The sequence below is a fragment of the Salvelinus namaycush genome, chromosome 15, assembly GCF_016432855.1.
Source record: "Salvelinus namaycush isolate Seneca chromosome 15, SaNama_1.0, whole genome shotgun sequence".
Classification (NCBI taxonomy): Eukaryota; Metazoa; Chordata; class Actinopteri; order Salmoniformes; family Salmonidae; genus Salvelinus; species Salvelinus namaycush.
This window is the reverse complement of record NC_052321.1, coordinates 24,761,590-24,773,673: the sequence shown is the minus strand read 5'-3', so window position 1 is coordinate 24,773,673 and position 12,084 is coordinate 24,761,590. Positions and strand designations below refer to the sequence as shown.

General features: G+C 41.3%; 1 protein-coding gene across 1 annotated transcript; it reads right to left on the bottom strand.

Annotated features, from left to right (window-relative positions):
- Positions 1–12: 12 nt before the first annotated feature.
- snapc1b (small nuclear RNA activating complex, polypeptide 1b) lies at positions 13–5,934 on the bottom strand. The gene is made up of 10 exons (XM_039008970.1): positions 5,689–5,934; positions 5,341–5,500; positions 4,977–5,117; positions 4,620–4,727; positions 4,232–4,387; positions 4,070–4,126; positions 3,801–3,863; positions 3,273–3,390; positions 3,095–3,160; positions 13–797 (listed from the first exon to the last, which is right to left on the bottom strand). Exons 1-10 carry the CDS (start codon positions 5,817–5,819, stop codon positions 757–759), a joined length of 1,041 nt encoding a protein of 346 aa, XP_038864898.1. The 5' UTR covers positions 5,820–5,934; the 3' UTR covers positions 13–756.
- Positions 5,935–12,084: the final 6,150 nt, after the last annotated feature.

Sequence of the window (12,084 nt, the reverse complement as noted above, 5' to 3'; positions counted from 1 at the left end):
GGAGAAACCACAAACATTCTGTAAACATACATTTTTAGAAAAAAGTGACATCATATAAACAGAGACCTCAGAACTCATACTGCTTGTACCTAGCCTTGTTACTGTTTCTTATTGTGTTACTATTTCCTTATTTCAAATATTTGTCTTACTTTTTAACTGCAATGTTGGGAATGGGCTTGTAAGTAAGCATTTCACTGTAAAGTCCACACCTGTTGTATTCGGCACGTAAACAATACATTTTGATAGAGACTTACATATCTGTGACAACATTATGTTCTCTGAACTCATAACTCCATAACAGTAATAACATTTGATGTTCCAACAACAGTATCAAAAACATCATAGGCATTTGAAAAGGGAACTTGGTTTTCGATGTAATTGAACTGTTTCTCAATATTTTCAAGCATCAAGTAGTGAATAAAATTGTCAGTGACAGAAACAAATTATCCATATCATTGACTGATACCAGCACAATACAATTCTTAAATGTTTTACTGCGACATGAACAAAATCTTTGCATGTCTTCGAAGCCTTCATAAATGAAGGGTAACACCTAGAGAGACTAACTTCCTTATGTGCCAGACTTTAAAAGCATTGCATTTTGAGTGACTAACAACACCTATGGTGAAACCAGATGTATGCTGGATAAAATCAGTTGTACCAAAGATGATGATTGTGGTTGTACACAGGGATTGATGTCTGACTGACTCTCTAAACCAAACCAACTCTTCGGTAACTTTTTCCTCTTCTGTGACGTCACCATTTGAATTTCCTTTTCTTTTTCTTTTTCGTTGTTTCTAAAATGGGACAAGCAGAGAGCAAAATTCATAGCATTACACTTCTATTCCTGGGGCAGCAGTAATCGGGCATTGGGCCAGTAATCGGGAATTGCTGGATCGAATACCTGAGCTGACAAGGTAAAAATCTGTCATCCTGCCCCTAACATGGCAGTTAACCCACTGTTCCCCGGTAGGCCGTCATTGTAAACAAGAATTTGTTCTTAACTGACTTGCCTAGTTAAATAAAGGTTACATTTAAATAATAAATAAAATATTCCAAACTTCATAGTGATGGGGGGAAAAAATAGATAGTTACATATCGGAATATTATTTTTCACAATATATCGTATCGTTTTGACAATATCACAATATTATTTTTGCACTAGTTGGCTGTACCTGCACCAAAACTCCAGTATTTTTCCTTCATAGCTTGTTCTCCATGTTATATTTAAATAGGGAGCCAATTTGTTTTTAGCACTTATTTCCATGACTGATCAAAACTCGTTTTCTCATGGGTCTCTCTTGTCCCTCTGCAGCAGACAAGTGACCAATATGTTTTGAACATCGAATTGCAATACATATCGTATTGGAACCTACACTACCGGTCAAAAGTTTTAGAACACTTACTCATTCAAGGGTTTTTCTTTATTTTTAGTATTTTCTACATTGTAGAATAATAGTGAAGACATCAAAACTATTAAATAACACATATGGAATCATGAAAAAAAAAAGAGTTAAACAAATCAAAATAGATTTTATATTTGAGATTCTTCAAATAGCCACCCTTTGCCTTGATGAAAGCTTTGCACTTGGAATTCTTTCAATTAACAGGTGTGCCTTCTTAAAAGTTAATTTGTGGAATTTCTTTCCTTCTTAATGTGTTTGAGCCAACCAGTTGTGCTGTAACAAGGTAGGGGTGGTATACAGAAGATAACCCTATTTGGTAAAAGACCAAGTCCATATTATGGCAAGAACAGCTCAAATAAGCAAAGAGAAATGACAGTCCATTATTACTTTAAGACATGAAGGTCAGTCAATATGGAACATTTGAAGAACTTTGAAAGTTTTTTCAAGTGCAGTCGCAAAAGCCATCAAGCGCTATGATGAAACTGGCTCTCATGAGGACCACCACAGGAATGGAAGCCCGAGAGTTACCTCTGCTGCAGAGGATAAGTTCATTAGAGTTACAAGCCTCAGAAATGGCAGCCCAAATAAATGCTTCACACAGTTCAAGTAGCAGACATCTCAACATCAACTGTTCACAGGAGACTGTGTGAATCAGGCCTTCATGGTCAAATTGCTGCAAAGAAACCACTACTAATGGACACCAATAGGAAAAGACTTGCTTGGGCCAAGAAACACAACCAATGGACATTAGACTGGTGGAAATTTGTCCATTGGTCTGGAGTCCAAATTGGAGATTTTTGGTTCCAACTGCCATGTCTTTGTGAGACGCGGTGTGGGTGAACGGATAATCTCCACATGTGTGGTTCCCATCGTAAAGCATGAGGAGGTGTTATAGTGTGGGGGTGCTTTGCTAGTGACCCTGTCTGTGATTGATTTAGAATTCAAGGCACACTTAACCAGCATGGCTACCATAGCATTCTGCAGCGATACGCCATCCCATCTGGTTTGGGCTTAGTGGTACTATCATTTATTTTTCAACAGGACAATGACCCAACACAACTCCAGGCTGTGTAAGGGCTATTTGACCAAGAAGGAGTGCTGCATTAGATGACCTGGCCTCCACAATCACCCAACCTCAAACAAATTGAGATGGTTTGGGATGAGTCTGACCACAGAGTGAAGGAAAAGCAGCCAACAAGTGCTCAGCATATGTGGGAACTTCTTCAAGACTGTTGGAAAAGCATTCCAAGTGAAGCTGATTGAGAGAATGCCAAGAGTGTGCAAAGCTGTCATCAATGCAAAGGGTAGTTACTTTGAAGAATCTCAAATATATTTTGATTTGTTGAACACTTTTTTGGTTACTACATTATTCCATATGTGTTATTTCACAGTTTTGATGTCTTCACTGTTATTCTACAATGTAGAAAATAATAAAAAATAAAGAAAAGCCCTTGAATGAGTAGTTGTTCTAAAACTTTTGAGCGGTAGTGTAAGTATCATGATAATATTGTATAGTGAGGTCCGTGGCAATTCCCAGCCCTAATCATTCATATCAAATACATTACAGCATAATTGTATTATCCAATCAAATTAATCTCTAGAACTACCACTATCTGATTCAAAACTGTCTGAGCAGATACTTGAGTGTACCACATCCATTCACCCCGTGTGTCAAAGCCCTTACATACCTTGAGCTTCAAGTTGACTCATGCACCACAGGCTGGTGGTTTTCAGAGCTTCTTCCCTTGCAGCGCCTGTTGGACATACAGATTGTTAGTTGGACACACAGACTGTCAGTTGATCAGGACCATTTTAAGGTGATGTGAGGAACAGGCCTTACTGGCAGGCGGGTACATAGGGACTTGCCTTGGGTCAGATGACTGGTCCTTTGTTTGAGTGACTTGAGTCTCTTATGGTGTGAGGTCTCCTTAGCAAGCACTACCTCATCCCTCTCAACCTGCCGGTGTCGCCGGGCCTTGGAGGCCTATGGGGAGAAACGTAACCACCATTCCAATCATTACAGAGATTATAATTAACAGGAACCAATTAACTTGTGATGATACAAAAACTGGGTCCCACTTTATTTGAAGTGCATCTTATGAAGGCTTCATAAAGCATTCATATAGGCTTCATAAGCACTACATAAATGGGTCACTAATAATCTATAACCATATATGCTCTATAAAGGATTAATAAATGTGAACAAATAAATGGATGGTTATGCCACATTATGAATCTTTATAGAGCATGATATACGGTTATAGATGATTTGTGAAGTATTTATGTAGTGCTTATGAAGCCTATATGAAACCTTTATGAAGCTTTCATAAGATGCACTTCAAATGAAGCGGGATCAAAAACGGTATGTTGGTACATAGGAAAAACTTTACAAACCTCAACTATCTGACCATATGATTTAGACTTGATGGATGCAATACGCTGAGCTCGCTGGGAACTCTGGGAAGAGAATAAAAGAGAAAACATGTTGACCACAGTGCCACCCTCTGGCCAAAGTCATTACTGCAAGACATGTGTATTGAGGGCAGTGGAGAAAATCTGTGGACACGACACACAAATAATAATCAGTCTTAATTCAACATAGGGGTGAATTTGGAACAAAGAAATCTTCTGATAGTTGTTTATTTTGGTATATTAAAACTCACCTCTTGCTTATTTGAAGTTCCCTCGCCGCTATCTCCATCTACTCTATCTTCCGAACCCTAAACATAATTTAACATAAAGCACACAATCTTAGTATAACGGTAGGTGTATCACACACTTTCTCTCTCTCTCACACAAACACACACGATGAGCAGATCTCTAACCTGAGCCTTCTGCCAGTTGTAGAATCCCACGACAGTATTGTGTAGCCGTGGCACCAAGTTCTTGTGGATCAGATTGATGGATGGGTCTGACTGGCCTGGCTTGGCTGAAATTGATGCCTTCACCTGCTCATAGTGCTCATGTACGTTCGCCAGCTCCTGTGTTCATCCATAGAATACACACATACACCACATCAGAGCCTGTAATACACACAGTAAAATGTAGGCCCTAATACAGCAGTGACACTAGTAGTGCCTCTTAAACTACACGTACCCCGGTTTATAATCTCTGAGAAAGTAAAGACATAAGTATCCTTCAGGCACTTGTCTACCATTCCAACCAGCTGCTTGTGTGCGTGTGTAGGAATACATGGTCATTCTACTAGCTCACCTCAAGCATATCCATGCTGACCAGCTCCTGTGGCCGGGCCGCTCGCTCAAGGAAATCCTCACACACGGTTCTTGAGTTCTTGTTGCTCTTCTTCACATTGAAAATCAGCTGCACAAGGAGAAAGATGTCATGTAGATGGATTCAAATAAAACAACAACAAATGTTCCTCACAGCCTTCTTATAAAACAATGATGTTGAGGCTATAGCACAAATGTTCAAGCATTTGTTAGTATTTTTAACACATCTAACCCTTTACTCATGTGCAATCATTCAACTAGGGATGATTCTGTATTAACTCTACAGGGTCTATCCATTTGTTGATGTGGACAGCAAGCTAAAGAAGACTGGAGATCTTACTGGCGTGGGCATGACAGTGAAGTAGAAGGCTTTTTGTGAGATGAGCTGTCTGATGATGTAGACCACATCAAAGTGCTGGGCACTAACTGCATCCTGCTGGAACTTCCTCACTTCCTCCCAGTCCTTCAGGGCTAGCCTTATCTGTAGACAAGAGAAAAATAACAGCTTATGTTAAAAAGCATGCATTATATGTGAATAATGAATGAACACAAATGCAAGTGTATACAGATAATAATTGAATGTGTTTGTGTATGAATATGTTGTCCAAGACTGACTTTAGAAATTGTATCTCAAACATTGAATGGTAGTTCTGCTATATAGTGGGTGGTGAAATCTGTATTTCAGTGAAACCAGAGTATCTAACCTTTTCCTTTGGTGTGGACAGTTGGCAGTGGTATAGCCCATAGAGCAGGTACAAGGCCCCAACTCTAATCTGAAAGGTGTATGGTGGCAGAAAGTATGTGTACGCTGTAGCCAGGACTTCACGGCTGAACAGCCTCTTTAGATTGTTTTCAATTTTTCCACTGTAAAAGACACAAGACAGACGCAAATATGAAACCATTTACATGACAACGTTACACTCATCGCAACACTCAGGATTGGAACACGTGATGCTAATGAAATTCACTGAGAAGTTGAGACAGACGATAGACTATATTTTACAGGTGGAAGAGCAGTAGATTTTAGTCTAACAAAAAAAAGAGAATCTTACTAGAAAATACTTTGGAACTTCATCTCTTTCCATATCGTCAAAAATAGCTCGTATCGCACCGATTCTGTCTGCTGAAATCTACTCAGCAACAGCTCACAGTCTGCTTTAAGACGGTCTTTGCAGTAATCCATTATCAACAACTTTTCCGCAATGGTTTTGCTGCTTGGTTAAATAAAGCAAGGAAAATTGTCCCAACACATTGCAATTAACCAGCTAGTTCGACTCATCAACGACCACGAGCGCATTCCTGATGACGTCATGTGTTTTGCTACAGGGCGGGTGTCAGGACAAAATTGTTTGAGCGCAACCACTAAGCCGTATGAGCACAACGCATTGGAAGATATACTACATGACCAAAAGTATGTGGACACCTGCTAGTTGAACATCTAATTCCAAAATCATGGGCATTAATATGGAATTGGTCCCCCCTTTGCTGCTATAACAGCCTCCACTCTTCTCGGGAAGGCTTTCCATGAGATGTTGTTACATTGCTGCAGGGACTTGCTTCATTCAGCCACAAGAGCATTAGTGAGGTCGGCACTGATGTTGGGCAATTAGGCCTGGTGTTCGATGGAGTTGAGGTCAGGGCTCTGTGCAGGCCAGTCCAGTGCTTCCACACCAATCTCGACAAACCATTTCTGTATGGACCTCGCTTTGTGCACGGTGGCATTGTCATGCTGAAACAATAAAGGGCCTTCCACAAACTGTTGCCATAAAGTTGCAAGCACAGAACCATCTAGAATATCATTGTATGCTGTAGCGTTAAGATTTCCCTTCACTGGAACTAAGGGGCCTAGCCCAAACCATGAAAAACAGCCCCAGACCATTATTCCTCCAACTTTACAGTTGGCACTATGCATTCGGGCAGGTAGCTTTCTCCTGGCATCTGCCAAACCCAGATTCGTCCATCGGACTGCCAGATGATGAAGTGTAATTCATCACTACAGAGAATGCCTTTCCACTGCTCCAGAGTCCAATGGTGGCAAACTTTACACCACTCCAGCCGGCTTGGCATTGCGCATGGTGATCTTAGGCTTGTGTGTGGCTGCTCAGCCATGGAAACCCATTTCATGAAGCACCCGACAAACAGTTATTGTGCTGACGTTGCTTCCAGAGGCAGTTTGGAACTCTGTAGTGAATGCTGCAACCAAGGACAGATGTTTTTTCCACTTCACAATAACAGCACTTACAGTTGACCGGGGGAGCTCTAGCAGGGCAGAAATTTGACGAACTGACTTGTTGGAAAGGTGGCATCCTATGACAGTGCTACGTTGAAAGTCACTGAGCTCTTCAGTAAAGCCATTCTACTGCCAATGTTTGTCTATGGAGATTGCATGGCTGTCTGCTCGACTTTATACACCTGTTAGCAACGGGTGTAGCTGAATCCACTAATTTGAAGGGGTATCCACATACTTTGTATACAGTACCGGTCAAAAGTTTGGACACACCTACACATTCAATGGTTTTTCTTTATTGTTACTATTTTCTACATTGTAGAATAATAGTGAAGACATCAAAACTATGAAATAACCAAAAAAGTGTTAAATAAATCAAAATAGATTTTATATTTGAGAGTCTTCAAAGTAGTCACCCTTTGCCTTGATGACAGATTTGCACACTCTTGGAATTCTCTCAACCAGCTTCACCTGGAATGCATTTCAATTAACAAGTGTGCCTTGTTAGAAGTACATTTGTGGAATTTCTTTCCTTAATGCGTTTGAGCCAATCAGCTGTGTTGTGACAAGTTAGGGGTGGTATACAGAAGATAGCCCTATTTGGTAAAACACCAAGTCCATATTATGGCAAGAACAACTCAAATAAGCAAAGAGAAATGACAGTCCATCATTACTTTAAGACATGAAGGTCAGTCAATACGGAACATTTCAAGAACTTTGCAGTCGCAAAAGCCATCAAGCGCCACAGGAAAGGAAGACCCAGAGTTACCTCTGCTGCAGATGATAAGTTCATTAGAGTTACCTGCACCTGAGATTGCAGCCCAAATAAATGCTTCACAGAGTTCAAGTAACAGACACATCTCAACATAAACTGTTCAGAGAAGACTGCGTGAATCAGGCCTTCATGGTCGAATTGCTGCAAAGAAACCACTACTAAAGGGCACCAATAAGAAGAAGAGACTTGCTTGGGCCAAAAAAACATGAGCAATGGACATTAGACTGGTGGAAATCTGTCCTTTGGTCTGATGAGTCCAAATTTGAGATATTCGGTTCCAACTGCCGTGTCAATGTGAGACGCAGAGTAGGTGAACGGATGATCTCCACATGTGTGGTTCCCACTGTGAAAAATAGAGGAGGAGGTGTGAGTGTATGGTAGTGCTTTGCTGGTGACACTGTCAGTGATTTATTTAGAATTCAAGGCACACTTAACCAGCATGGCTTCAACAGCATTCTGCAGCGATATCCCATCCCATCTGGTTTGGGCTTAGTGGGACTATCATTTATTTTTCAACAGGACAATGACCCAAATCACACCTCCAGGATGTGTAAGGGCTATTTGACCAAGAAGGAAACTGATGGAGTGCTGCATCAGATGACCTGGCCTTGAGTTGGACCGCAGAGTGAAGGAAAAGCAGCCAACAAATGCTCAGCATATGTGGGAACTCCTTCAAGACAATTGGAAAAGCATTTCAGGTGAAGCTGGTTGTGAGAATTTCAAGAGTCTGCAAAGCTGTCATCAAGGCAAAGGATGGCTACTTTGAAGAATCTAAAATATGTTTAACACTTTTTTGGTTACTACATCATTTTATATGTGTTATTTCATAGTTTTGATGTCTTCACTATTTTTCTATAATGTAGAAAATTGTAAAAATATAGAAAAATCCTGGAATGAGTAGGTGTGTCCAAACATTTGACTGGTACTGTATATACAGTGCATTTGGAAAGTATTCAGACCCCCTGACTCTTTCCACATTTTGTTACATTACAGCTTTATTCTAAAATGGGTTTAAAAAAAAATGTTTTCCTTCATCACCCTACACACAATACCTCATAATAATAAAGCAAAAACAGGTTTAGAAATGTTTGCAAATGTATTAAAAATAAAAACTGAAATATATAATTCACATAAGTATTCAGACCCTTTACGCAGTACTTTGTTGAAGCACATTTGGCAGTGATTACAGCCTTGAGTCTATGGTATGATGCTACAAGCTTGGCTCACCTGTATTTGGGGAGTTTCTCCCATTCTTCTCTGCAGACCCTCTCTGTCAGGTTGGATGGGGAGCGTCGCTGCACAACTATTTTCAGGTCTCTCAAGAGATGTTCGATTGAGTTCAAGTCCGGGTTCTGGCTAGGCCACTCAAGGACATGCAGAGACTTGTCCCAAAGCCACTCCTGTGTTCTCTTGGCTGTGTGCTTAGGGTCGTTGTCTTGTTGGAAGGTGAACCTTCACCCCAGTCCGAGGTCCTGAGCGCTCTGGAGCAGGTTTTCATCAAGGATCTCTCTTTACTTTGCTCTGTTCATCTTTCCCTCGATCCTGATCTCCCAGTCCCTGCCACTGAAAACCATCCCCACAGCATGATGCTGCCATCACCATGCTTCACCATAGGGATGGGGCCAGGTTTCCTCCAGATGTGATGATTGGCATTCAGTCCAAAGACTTCAATCTTGGTTTCATCAGACCAGAGAATCTTGTTTCTCATGGTCTGAGAGTCCTTTAGGTGCCTTTTGGCAAACTCACAGCCCTGTCATGTGCTTTTTACTGAGTAGTGGTTTTGCCTGGCCACTCTACCATAAAGTCCTGATTGGTGAAGTGCTGCAGAGATGGTTGTCCTTCTGGAAGTTTCTCCCATCTCCACAGAGGAACTCCGGAGCTCTGTCAGAGTGACCATCGGGTTCTTGGTCACCTCCCTGACCAAGGCCCTTCTCCCACGATTGCTGTTTGGCCGGGCGGCCAGCTCTTGGAAGAGTCTTGGTGGTTCCAAACTTCTTCCATTTAAGAATGATGGAGGCCACTGTGTTCTTGGGGACCTTCAATGCTGCAGACATTTTTTGGTCCCCTTCCCCAGATCTGTGCCTCGACACAATTCTGTATCGGAGATATACAGACAATTCTTGTTTTTTTCCTCTGACTTGCTCTGTCAACTGTGGGACCTTGTTACGTTCCCCAGTTTCTGTGTTGTAGTTTGTGTATTTGAGTGTGTGTGTTTCAGGAGATGGCTTCCTGAATTCTCCCCACGCATCTGATTGGTCAGCCCCATTGATGATTGGAGCTGACCCCGCCCTCTCGTCAAGTTACAGCTGTATCCGATTAGACTCCTTCTGAAGCTATATAAAAGCCAGTGTTCTGTTCAAGAGAAAAGAATGCGGAGAGAGAGATCATAACTGAGAGATGATTGCTGAGAGAGGCGGCTGATGGCTGTGAGGGTGATATACTGTGTTGATTGTTCTCAGAGGGAGATTATTAGTGTGTCCTGTATTGGTTGAGTGAGAGAGCTGATTGGTTATGTCTTTTGTGTGTCAATAGGACAAAGTGTTTTGATTATTGAAGTTGTTTGGATAATTCTGTTTCATTTGTTCCCAGGGGGGAAGGGGAAGGCACCTAGGGAGGGCTTAGGCAAGAGGCCCGTGGGCATACATATACCCGTAGTATATTCACTGTCTAGACACATTAGGAAAGACCTGGGTGGACCACCCCCTGTATTTTAGTTAGCGCACCAGGTGGTGCTAGTTAGGTAAGTAGTGGATGGTAAGGTAGGAGAGGGGGCTTTGATATTTACTTTCTTTGCTTTGGTTCCATCCAGCCTCTTTTCCCCATATTACCGTGTGAAGGAATAAATTCCTAGTAAACAGTAAATTCTGCCTTTTGTCATCCTTACTCGCACCTACAGTCCCATACCTCTTTCACTTCACAGGGAGTTGAGTTGTAGCAGGGTGTTGCGTTCCCTCTTCTTAGAGGTGTGCGTAACACCTTATATAGACAGGTGTGTGCCTGTCCAATCAATTGAATTTACCAATGTAGAAACATCTCAAGGATGATCAATGGAAACAGGATGCACGTAAACTCAATTTTGAGTCTCATAACAAAGGGTGTGAAAACATATGTAAATAAAATTCTAATGTTTTCGCTTTGTCATTATGGGGTATTGTATGTAGATTGATGAGGAAACAATTTTATTTGATGTATTTTAGAATAAGGCTAACTTAACAAAATGTGGAAAAAGAGAAGGGGTCTGAATACTTTCCGAATGCGCTGTATATATGTTAATTCAATTACAAGTATGTAACAAAAGTGTCCCAATCAATTAAACGTAACTATAAACATAACTAACAAATATAAACGCAACAATTTAAAAGATTTTATTGAGTTACACTTCATATAAGGAAATCAGTCAATTGAAACAAATTCATTAGGCCTTGATCTATGGATTTTACATGACTGGGAACACAACTATTCATCTGTTGGTCAGATACCTTTAAAAAAAAAAATAGGAGTGTGGATAAGAAAACCAGTCAGTATCTGGTGTGACTATTTGACTCATGCAGCACGACATCTCCTTCGTATAGAGTACATCAGGCTGTTGATTGTGGAATGTTGTCCCACTCTTCAATGGCTGTGCGAAGTTGCTGGATATTGGCGGGAACTGGAACACGCTGCTGTACACATCGATCCAGAGCATCTTAAACATACTCAATGGGTGACATGTCTGGTGAGTATGCAGGCCATGGAAGAAATGGGACATTTTCAGCTTCCAGGAACTGTGTACAGATCCTTGCAACATGGGGCCGTGCATTATCATGCTGAAACATGAGGTGATGGTGAGAAGCTGGTCGACATACTGGCAAATTCTCTAAAACAAAGATGGAGGTGGCTTATGGTAGAATAAATGAATATTAAATTCTCTGGCAACAGCTCTGGTGGACATTTCTGCAGTCAGCATGCCAATTGCACACTCCCTCAAAAGATCACAGGTGCAGTTTTATTTCAGCTCATGAAACATGGCACTAACACTTCACATTTTTTTATTTTATTTAACGAGACAAATTCTTATTTACAATAACGGCCAACGCTGGGCCAATTGTGCGCTGCCCAATGGGACTCCCAATCATGTCCAGAGATGATACAGCCTTGAATCGAACCAGGGACTGTAGTGACGCCTCTTGCACTGAGACCGCTGTGCCACTTGGTGCAGTTCAGTATATATTTCAAGCGTTTATCAGGGTGGCAGGTAGCCTAGCTGTTCGGAGTGTTGGGCCAGGAAGGTTGCCGGTTCAAATCCCTGAGCAGACTAGGTGACAAATCTGTGAATGTGCATTTGAGCAAGGCACTTAGCAGCTCTAGAGCAATTAGGGTTGTCAATAATGGCTGATTCCTGGTTCTGAGGGTGTCTCAGAACCAGGAACCAACACATTTCCAATTCACACTTACATGTGTGAAATA

Bases quoted from the DNA above. Each gene is read 5' to 3' on its own strand.
- snapc1b (XM_039008970.1), bottom strand. From the start codon at position 5,819: ATGGATTACTGCAAAGACCGTCTTAAAGCAGACTGTGAGCTGTTGCTG. The intron at 3,391-3,800 runs GTTTGTAAAGTT...TTCTCCCCATAG, and splicing joins CATATGGTCAGATAGTTGAG to GCCTCCAAGGCCCGGCGACA. The intron at 3,161-3,272 runs GCAAGTCCCTAT...TATGTCCAACAG, and splicing joins GACCAGTCATCTGACCCAAG to GCGCTGCAAGGGAAGAAGCT.